Source organism: Ctenopharyngodon idella, chromosome 8, assembly GCF_019924925.1.
Source record: "Ctenopharyngodon idella isolate HZGC_01 chromosome 8, HZGC01, whole genome shotgun sequence".
Classification (NCBI taxonomy): domain Eukaryota; kingdom Metazoa; phylum Chordata; class Actinopteri; order Cypriniformes; family Xenocyprididae; genus Ctenopharyngodon; species Ctenopharyngodon idella.
The window spans coordinates 4,623,740-4,635,010 of NC_067227.1; the positions used below are offsets into that span (position 1 = coordinate 4,623,740).

Below are 11,271 nucleotides of genomic sequence, written 5' to 3' on the forward strand. Positions count from 1 at the left end.
CAAACCTGTATAAGTTTCTTTCTTCGACTGAACACAAAAGAAGATATTTTGAAGAATATGGGTAACCAAACAGTTGATGGGCCCCATTGACTTCTATAGGGCCCATCAACTTGCCAACTTTCTTCAAAGTATCTTCTTTTGTGTTCAGCAGAAGAAAGAAATTCATACAGGTTTGGAACAACTTGAGGGTGAGTAAATGATGACAGAATTTTCATTTTTGGGTGAACTATCTCTTTAAGTGCAACATCCACATCTCAAAATCCAATCAACAACCAATGAGTACAACCACCAAGTACCACCCTACATCATTTTATTTTTCAATAACCCATTTCACTCAGATGTACGTCACAATAGAGATGAACGTAATGGATGAATGGATCTGTTGCTACTTCCATTTCATCATGATTAAAAAAATAGGCTAAATATTTTAGTTGAACTCACATAAAATCAACATGTTTGAACATGTTTAGGGGTTGCATATTTGATTCTGTTTTTCATTAAAATTGTATTATTGTGCTTGTTTATAAGCTAAAAGAATGAATTAAGACAAAGCTTGTTTGGATCCTTCATAATTGATGATATTTTATAATTATTTTACACATGACCTGGCACTTCTAATAGTCTTCATATTTTAACCACAACAACTTACATAATCCTCAACAAAAATCAGCTGATGTTCATTATTAAATTCACACAGTAAAATGGAAAAACATGTATTATATACATTGCTACATCCTGAGAGGACATCCAGAGAGCCATATTTAATGTTTCTGCACACTGGATTAGGCTTCAGACAGTAACATCATCCTGTTGAAATAACAAATAAAGTGTAAATATGCATGTTTAAGGTGGAAAATACATTTGATGTGATTTCTTAGTGCAAAATTAGTTAATTTTTAAACATAATTTGTGGATTTTAAATCATAATCTCTACCAAGGGATGTGATTGGGAAAGTTTTAACTTAAGTCTAGGTTTTATTATTATTATTATTGATTCTTTTTTCATGGCATTTAACACTCATATTTTACACCTGTTTTCTCCATTCAGTGGTTCTACTGCCTCATTTGCTAAGCTATATAAAATGCTGACCAATACACAGAATGCAGGCATTAGTATTGACAGCATCAGTGTCAGACTAAGTTAAATAAAAAAGAAAGTTGTTTACTCTGTGAAAAATTATTTGATTCATCTGAGTTGACTTTTCAAACCCAAAACAAGCAATTTTGTTTTGACATTGAAACTACACAGTATGATAAGCATGTTTCATTCAGACACATTTTAAAGGGTTAGTTCACCTAAAAATGAAAATTCTGTCATTAATTACTCACCCTCATGTCGTTTCACACCCATAAGACCTTCTTTCATCTTCAGAACACAAATTAAGATATTTTTGATGAAATCCGAAGGTATATGACTCATCCAAAGACAGCAATTTATCCACCACTTTTAAGGTCCAGAAAGGTGCTAAATACATCGTTAAAAAAGACGACGTGACTGCAGTGGTTCAACTTTAATTTTATGAAGCGACAAGAATACTTTGTGTGCAAAAACAAAAATAACTTTATTGAATCATTGATCATTAAAGAGCTAAAACCCCAATTAATATCGGTGTTGCTTTTCCACACTAGAGACAACTGCGGGGGTCAAAGGGGCTGAAAGATGATGCCATGGTTGCAGTATTTCTTTTGAACAGGTAGGTACATGGTATGATTCGATTTTGATGTGTTTTGATAACGCATAATGTAGCATATGCAGTTTGTGTACCTTTACGAATTAGCTCAACGACAGCAGCACCCACCATCTAATCAGGAACTATTTTTGTTTTCAAGGTTACGAGCAAACTACAACATTCACACCTTGGATGGATTCATAAGGCCACCACCACCAGATGTTTCGACAATTTGTTTCTGAGTCTTGCTACAAACAATGAGTAACACATCTTGTTTCCTCCTTCAATGAAAATACCCTCAGCATTGGTATTGTGCATACCATCCTTAGCACAAAAGCTAGTTTTGTGTTGTTCTTTCGCTTGATATTCTGACAATGTTTACATTGTATTTTTGCTGAAATACTATCACCTTTCTGGTTATAAAGAGAGTGATGTGGTTTATTTTGTGCTCAATGCTGCTAGTTTTTCATCAGCTGTCACGTCAGAAATGTCCAGCATATCCATTTGCTGCATCTAATTCGTTTTTAAAAAGTTGTTTACGTTCATTATTGTAGTTACTGTTACTCAGTGTACTGTAATGTTTTCTCACCAGTGAATGACACATAATGTAATCCAATAACATCGTCTCTAGCCGTCTCGCTTCTGGTCTGTGCACGTTCATGTGTTTTGTAGGCGTGGCTTTGGACGGCAATTTGCAGGGAGGGTGGGACGTACACTTTCAATGCTAGCAGGCTAAAATTAGCATTTTTCCAGAACACCCACTGCACCTTTAAGGTTGAACCACTGCAGTCACGTCAACTGTTTTAACAATGTCTTTAGTACCTTTCTGGACCTTGAAAGTGGTAGTTAAATTGCTGTCTATGGACAAGTCATATACCTCTCGGATTTCATCGAAAATATCTTAATTTGTGTTCCGAAGATAAACGAAGGTCTTGCGGGTGTGGAACGACATGAAGGTGAGTAATTAATGACAATTTTCATTTTTGGGTGAACTAACCCTTTAAGACAACTCAGATGAAGCACTCATTTCACGTTAGTGATGAGTAACTACTGCTAAAGTTTCACTGTATGGCCGCAGATTATGTAAACCTTTAAAATAAATGTGAATGAATGTCACAATGAAAGACGGTTGTCTAACTCTTGATTGTTAATTTAATAAAAAAAACAACAGAATTCAAACAAATTAAACACTGCAAAAAAGAAAAAAAGATCACTTTTGTTCACTCTAACGTGGGAAAAAAAAGCTTTGAGACCCACACGGCAAACAATGCAGAACATTAACAATAAGAAGCAAATAATAAATGGACAAAAAAGAAGAGATTTTTTTGTGAGCTACTGTAACTGTTGGCAGAGTTTTAACGGCTCATATATATACACCCTGAGCCGAGTTTTATGCGGCTCAGGGTGTATAATATCAGTGCATATTCAGCAGTGATATGAATTATACATCAGACCATGTGAAACTGTATTTGCCTACTTAAAAATTTACAAGAGTAATACATGTTTAATAATAAGCAAGTAGTGTTTTTTAAATCGTCCCACCTCACTGTGTTCTAAACAGTGAACCGACATGATAAATTCAGGTGATTAAATGTCAGTCAGTCACATACACACTTACTTTATGTACTTTTATAGATTCCTCAAATTAATTTTCATATTTCACAAAAAAGAAGCCTGTTTTTTGTAATTCCCATTACTGTCAACTGATTCTTTTTAAATTCTCCAACAAACAAACAAACAAACAAACAAACCAACACTTAATAGAGTGCAACAGTTGAGTTCTGGAAGTAAAAACTCCACTCGTTTTCTCCATATGAAAAAAAGATTTGTAACAATAACTGATAAACCTTTAAAGACAGACCTACCTTGAGTTCTGAGGATGTTAATTGATGGTATATGCTTTTGTTGAAGACATTCATGCACATTATTTCTTTTTTTCTTTTTTTTTTTTTTTTAAATAATTGTTTAAAGTGATAGTTCACACAAAAATGATTTACTCAACCTCAAGCCATCCTAGGTGTATATGACTACATTCTTTCAGACGAACACAATCGGAGATATATTTAAAAATATCCTTAGCCCTCCAAGGTTTATAATGGTGGTGAATGGCAGCCCAAGTTTTGAAGACAAAAAAAAAAAAAAAAAAAGTTAATCCATACGGCTCAAGGGGGGTTAATAAAGGCCTTCTGAATCGACGTGTTCGTGTTTGTATACTACGCCGCGGAAGTTACAGCTTTTTGGACATACGTCGAATGCGTATGGCTGTCATGCCAGAAGCTCGTTATTTTACTTTATAAACTTTTAAATAAGGATATTTGTTTCACACGAATGCATCAGTTCGCTTCAGAAGGATTTTACTAACCCCCTGGAGTCATATGGATTACTTTGATTATGGATGGATTTTTTTTTTTTTTTGTTCAAAATGCAGGCCCCCATTCACTACAATTATAAACCTTGGAGGACTACGGTTATTTTTTAATATATCTCCGATTGTGTTCGTCTGAAAGAAGATAAATTCACATATATCATATAAGTCATATTCACCTAGGATGGCTTGAGGGTGAGGAAATCATGGGATAATTTAAATTTTTGGGTGAACTATCCCTTTAACAGCTGAATTTGTGGTTAAAAAAAACCACATTACCCATGATGCTGTACAGAAAATTTCACAAGAGAGTCACTTTGAGCAAATCGCACCAAAAAAGCTGGCAGGGAATGCACCCTCCCATGAAAGACCGAAAATGTGTGTGTATGATATATATAAATCCCTATGCATGGAAAAAATGAATGGAAAAATTTCTTCCAGAACCAACGCGACTGAAAAAAAATGGGCAGGCACTAACACACTTTATGATCTTCATATAAAGTTTTTATAAAAATGTCTTATTTTTTTTACTGTGGGGTGAAATGACCTGGACTTGTTCTTGATGGGTTTTTTAAGATTTAACCAACTTTATGTTGGCAGTTGATGTTAACAGCTATCAAGAATTTCACCAGAATGGCCATCAGTATTGAGATTTTCTGGGATGGTGGATGTACGTGATCAATGAAAAAAGCTGATGCATTTGGTCATATTTCCCAAAGAAGTAACAGCTTCACTTCACCATACCAACAAGATACTTAAAGTTCAAAATGCACTTTCATTTAGACAAAATCATGAGACCCCTAAGTAAAAAAACAAACAAGAAAACAAACAAACATGGTAAACAAACAAAAAAGACTTTGCAGAAAGCAGATTTTAAAGAAACAAAACCCCTTAAACCAACTTGGAAGAAGAAAGACTTGAAGGCACCAGTGAAAAGTTTACTCACAAATTTAAGACTAAATAAAATTCAAAGCCTCACCTGCTATCCAATTAAAAAAAAATTAATTAAATACTCTAAACCAATTTTCTTTTTTTGAGCTGTAAAACTACATATAAAAGATGGGAAAATCTGCTGAAAATCATGAGATAAATTACATTCAAAAATTGTTCTTCAAATGGTTCGAATGGTTATTCTGCAAAGCGGAACAGCATTCCATGTATAGATATAAAAAAAATAAATATCTTGATTTTTCTTTTTTCTTTTTCTTTGACACAAATCAGTTCCAATTGTGTCAGACTGAATGAGGAAAAAACAAAGCTCACCAAATAGTGTCTTTAGAGCACTGGTGCTTTCAGCTCATCAAAAAGTTCATAGAGAGAGAACACCCTAACTGAAGATTGCAGACAACTATTTCCAGCACACCCGACCCTCCAATTACAGCAGATTGAAAGTTTGATGGGTTACCCAAACCAATTATTGTCACTTAGTTTCCAGAGGTAAAAATATCTTGCAAGGCAGAATTTGAGAGTTGCACAAAATGAGAGCAAGAGGAAAAAGGGAGAGGAGATTCACATACACCACAGTTACCACCCCCAAAAATGGCTTGTCTTCATGTCGCTGTCTATACCTTACTCCTGAAGAGCGGCTTGGCTCCAGGCCCACAGTACTCATTGTAGATGAGTTTGAAGAGGAAGAGGTGGAAAAGCGTGATGAGGGATGCCACACTGAACCAGAAGAGGAAGGGCAGGCCTGGGTACTGTTTGGCCATGTGGTCCTCGTGAGCCAAGATAGCCTTGACGTGCATCGTGTGTCTCAGGTCTTGCAGGTGAGTAAGATCAGTGGAGATGTACAGCAGAGGCGTGATGGGCTGGGTGACCATCACAGGAAACGTGTGACCTCGCAGCTCTGAGGTCAGCTCCACGGGCTCGTTCATGCAGCCTGCCTCGCAGGCGTACAGCTTCACGGGTTTCTCCTGAGGCTTGACGGACACATGCAGGAAAGGTTTGCCTTCGACGTCCTGCAATACGGCCAGGTTGATAAGGTCTTTATTGTAATGGATACCCCTCAAAGAGTAGCTGTTGTGAAGAACATCTGGGTCTGCCTGGAACTGAAGGTGGTTTTCGGTGAACTGCAGACCTCCAAAACTAAGGACCATGCCTTGCATCATACCATGAGTGCCTGCTGCAACAAGTACTTTGCACCCTCTTTTCTGGAAAGTCAAGTTCCAGAGATTCACAAGCTGGAGGATCTGAGCTACGTTTGTCAGACGCTCTGGCCACAGGTTCTCAGCATGCATGGTGGCGTGGCCGCTGAAGCAGTGGTCGGCATAATTCAGACTGGACTCCAGGCGTTCGTGCTCTTCTGCTGTGAGACTCTGATCTAGTATGGGTGCTGTGGAGGTTGACAGAATGTAGTATAGGGTGTTGTTGACTGTACGACTGGATGGAGTATGGGCGTCTGTGATCTTTCTGATTTCCACACCTGTAAAGCAGCAAAAGACTATGAAACATTTCCTTTTAGCTTCTTAAAGCAAGTGAACACATGAATAGAAACCCTAAATGAGTCATATCAAACTTATCATTTTACTTTTTCCTGGAGGTCCACCAATATTTTTTTTATATTTAAGCAAATCCACCAATCCATCAAATTTTTTCCCCCACCATTTTTTGAATTAAACTGTACAATTCTAGCTTCACGCATTAAAAGATGCTTACACCAGGACGACAGGACAAAACGGCACTTAAAGGCTGGCACCCCTAGTGATTGGGGGGCGTGGCCCGATTCAAGGCTTGAGAATCACGATAGCCAATGAGAGCGAGCAAGCTTCACCAACCGGATGTTGCGTGCTTTTATAGCTGAAACTCGGCAGCCACAAACATGCCACGAAAGTGGAGTACTGAGATAGAAGACCACCTATATACTTTTTTCTCCTTTGTTTAATAAAACTCACGCCAGGAGAACCAGCTGACAACGTCAATCATCCTCCATTTGTTTTTCTTCTCAGGTCACGTTTGATCTCGCGAATCTCCGTGAGATCCCGTCTCACTGTGAAAATGTTACCACGGTCTACAGGTGTGTGGTCTTGCGGTCTGGACGAATCTTAATAGTATGTGTATTCAGAGGATTATAATGCTAAAAGTCGGTTGAAACTGCCCTTATGTCTGTGGTTTCCCACAGTATTAAAATTGGTTAAAATTCGAAAATCATCTAGTGTGCCCTGGCCTAAAGTCTGCAATAAACAGAAGTTGCGATTGTCTTTACTTGCCTATTGCGATGTTTGACTAAAGGCACCTAAACAATGCAAGATAATCGGGTCGATTTTGGGCCCAATTCTCCCCTTCCAACAATCCTAAATAAAGTTCAGATTATCTTGATGGTTCTACAGATTATTCTCTACCAGATTTTCCTGTGGTGTGATGTGTGTCAAAGAGTGATTGAATCTGCTCAAAATAACATCGGGCCGCACCGATCTCAAATCGTAAATATTCAACATGTTGGAGATTAGAAATCCTGTTGTGTGGGGGGAACCCCGAGGACAAAAGTGTATGCACTCTGTAGATTGTCACATGGAACAAAGCGATACTAAATCAGAAAGCAAGCTAATGGAAGCACAACATGACTTCATCCAAAGCTTTTTTCTTTTGGCAAATTTTCTGTAAAAAGCAGTCCAAACACTATTATCACCATTTCTTCTTTCCTGTCATCCGCCATGTTTGTTAAGTCTAAAGTCACATTTGACCATGAGAGATTTTATGAGATTTCCCATGTTTAAAGTCTGTTAGTGTGTGGTGTGCCGTCTTGGTCACATCGCAGCACTCCACACACTATAGGAAATAAACTGTTAAATGACTTTATTTATCGTCATGTTTGTGATGTCCCACAATTTGAAAATCTGATAAGATTTTAAAATCCTTCTAGTGTGGGCCAGCCTTAATTGAAATGGCTTCTCAAACAAGAAAAAATAGGGTGGGACATGATTTGGTCCATCTGGAATTGATTGGATCGTTGTAGTATGCCAATTGCTGCGATCTCATGTGAGTGACCGGTTGCTGGAGAGGTTGGGATTATTGTCCTGCCCTTGCACCGGTGTGCAAATCATCAGAGATGAAATGTTATTGCAAGGTGGAGGAGAAGTTATTTTGATTAAAGATTACAATGAGTGCACATGACTTAAAAAAATAATGATTTGCATGGACAAATCATTTATTCTAAATGTTCCATAAAATATTCCATAAAAAATATGAATCATCAATTTTGATTTCATGGGGACTTCAGACATGCATCTCAGACCTTTTTTTTTTTTTTAAATTATTTAGAAAGTTTTGAATTAAAGGCACACTATGTAGTTTTTCTCCACTAGAGGTCGCCTATTTTAAAAAAAAAAAAAAAAGGCGTAGCTTGATGACGCCGAGATTGAGCACGGATTTATGGGAGATGTCGTCTTTACCTCACAGCCGGTGGAAAAGAATCGGGACGGGACTCGGGCAGAAATCATGTTCATGGATGAGATTATTAACGTTAATGTAGTATGAAGCAGAGCCGGGCCGAGTGCTGTGCAAGCAGAAAAACGAGGCAGCTGGAGCGACTGTTAATGAGATGAGCACGACACGCCTAGAGAGCAGTAGAACTTTTATTATGCCACATTATGCCGCATCTTCCAGTCAAGCATATGTGGGGTAACGCAGTGCTGTTTATCATATTAGATACATTTATGTGTTTTGAAAATGATGTTATAACATTACTCTCTGCATTCACTTGGCGGCTACTATGAGACACTTATTGCACACTGCAGTAAGCTAGATCGATATTAGTCATGGTAAAACATGGTATTCGCAGTAAATCAAGAAAACGAGATTTAAACAATAAGACTTACTGTGTTGAGATATATGACATGATTAGTTTTCTGTCGATGAAGGTACTAAACAGTTGTTCCTTTGTCAAATAAAAAATGTAATATATTAAAGTGTATCTGGTGTTTCCATGGTTTCGGAAATCGAGGGTAACGCGAGTATGAGGTCATTGATAGGTGACGCACAGACACGCTCTGTGTCTTATGTAAAAATGACTTATGAAATAAAAAAAACATCGTAAAAAAAATAGCATTGTTCTAGTGGTTTTTGGATATTTTAATCCAAAAATCTTACAGTGTGCCTTTAAAAAAAAATTAAACACTTTGAAAAAGATCAAGTAAAATTCAATTTCTCATGATATGACCTCTTTAGGATTTATTCATTCAGAATTCTACTAAGTTTCCAATGAAACTGAAATGTATGTACCGATATTATTTACAATGAATAATAATTATGTCAGCAGACAGTGCTAAATCAACTTGCCAGATATGAAGAGATCCGCCCATGCTTGCTGGTGTTCTTGCATTAATTCTTCCACATTAGCTCGCAGGACATCCGCCATCTCTCTTTTGACTCCTTCTCTGAGCTTGCTGAGAGTCTCGTCCAGTTTCCCACCCTCGGTGGGCTCCGAAGTGTGAATCACACTCACCAGGCTTTCTGAATATTCAGATTTGGGAGGAACCGGGATCTTGGTGCCCAGTCTCTTTGTGGCCACCACCACTAACACAGTGTCCTTCTTTTCCGTGAGCACCTTACCTGTGGAGAGCACAAATTCTTTGTCCTCCATCACCTCCACGGTGCTCCTAAATGAAAGTGACTCCATGGCCACGTCAATCGAGACCACATGGTCTGTAGGGTTTGATATGTGAATCCTCTGAAGATAAACATTGGGTCGGCTGCGATGCGCAACAAATTCCTCGCGTATGACTATACAGTCAGGAGAAGACCGGGAGGACAGCACAGAGCCTTTTCTGTACCACAGCATCATTGCCCGAGCTTCCGAGCGCGTTCCTGGCACCTGCAACCGCACAATCGGGCTGTAGTCTGTTTGGTGAACCGGTGCAGACCCAGGCTGTGAAGATGAAGCTACCCAGAGTTTGTTAGAGTCAACATCCACCAGAAAATGTCCATTACCAACCACAAATGGAACGGATTCTTTGGTTTGGGGGCTAAGAACCACTCCCTCCCCTCTGTCAACCAGCGGCGCCCACCTGTGAAGATCAGTCTGCAAACACACCCCCGCAGCTCCCCCAGTCTCCCTAGATAAGCTTAGAAACTTCAGGAGCCCATCTGAGCTCAAGTACCAGTAGAAAATGAGGAAGAGCAGTAATCCAACCAAAACACGGCGGGCCCAGCTGCTTGAAAGTAAACCAGGCAGCCCCTTTAATCTCTGCTGAAGCCACATGATCTGTCTTTTGCTCCAAATGCTCTTGGACGGTTTAAACATAAACTACTGCTGTTTTCTTCAGTTTAGGGTGATCACTATATATAGGGCATCAGTGACTTCCTGACAGCAGTAAAAGCTGGGAGTGGCTAACAGCTTTGACAGGCATAGTAGTTATAAAGCTAATCTTGAAGAGCAAAACGCGCGAAAAAAAAGTATTAGTAATGTCTTCGGACACAGAGTGGTTCAAAAAGCAAACGTATTTTTCGAGTACAAAAAAAGCAAACTTATTTTCCGTTAAAATAAATGCACAAACAACTCCAGACATTTGTTAAACGAGCCACTTCTATCTGCAAAAAGTTTGCATTAATTCCAGTTGCTGTTATCAGGCTAGTCAGTTGACTAAACAACACATTTCTGCTCACCCATTTCGCGTTCACTCTTCAAGATTTACTTTGTCGCGTCGAAGCAATGTTCGCGTCGCGTAATCACGTGTGTCTGCTAGAGTTTATTTCGTCGTTGTTTGTTTGCTGTATTATGTAGTAGTGTGTACATGTCATCTCTCAGCCAGCTGACATCTCTGTTGGTGGAAAGAAACCAGGCTGCCGTTAAAATACCGGAAGTGTCGGAGTCCAAGACCTGTCGTAATTTAAACTGGACTAGCGCCTCAAATCGCTGTTCTACAATCAGCCGTTGGCAGCCTGTCTTACGTCATTGCAACGTAGCAGTGGAAGATGAAACTGATCCAGGACCAGCATATAATACTGACCTAGAAACTTCTAAACGGCTTTACGGCACTAGTGATGACTGCTGCCTTTTTTTTTTCTTTTTTTTTTTGTTGAGTTAATGGATGTGATTTGTTTTAAAAGATGGCATTTTGGCAATATAAAGAAATATATACATTGTACATGTATTAATTATATCGAGTAGCCTTTGTTTAAAAAAAAAATTAACAAAAGCTAATAAACATGCTGCAAGATTTTAGATACACTTTTTCTCGGTCGTCTCAATGTCAAAAAGTGTCCCAATAAACCTGAATTCATCCATACTTTTGCCACTCA

The 11,271-nt window shown here is 38.5% G+C and overlaps 1 protein-coding gene across 2 annotated transcripts; it reads right to left on the reverse strand.

Moving 5' to 3' along the window:
- Window positions 1-293: 293 nt before the first annotated feature.
- kiaa2013 (KIAA2013 ortholog) lies at window positions 294-11,232 on the reverse strand. 2 transcript variants are annotated; one of them, XR_007931147.1, is made up of 3 exons: window positions 9,310-11,232; window positions 5,299-6,457; window positions 294-807 (listed from the first exon to the last, which is right to left on the reverse strand). XR_007931147.1 is itself a non-coding variant. In XM_051901883.1 (3 exons), the coding sequence occupies exons 1-3, from the start codon at window positions 10,271-10,273 to the stop codon at window positions 790-792; spliced, it is 1,836 nt and encodes a 611-aa protein (XP_051757843.1). In that variant the 5' UTR covers window positions 10,274-11,230; the 3' UTR covers window positions 294-789. The 2 variants fall into 2 exon arrangements, 1 of the variants encoding a protein (XP_051757843.1); XM_051901883.1 differs by having other exon boundaries at window positions 5,604-6,457; window positions 9,310-11,230.
- Between the last annotated feature and the right edge of the window lie 39 nt (window positions 11,233-11,271).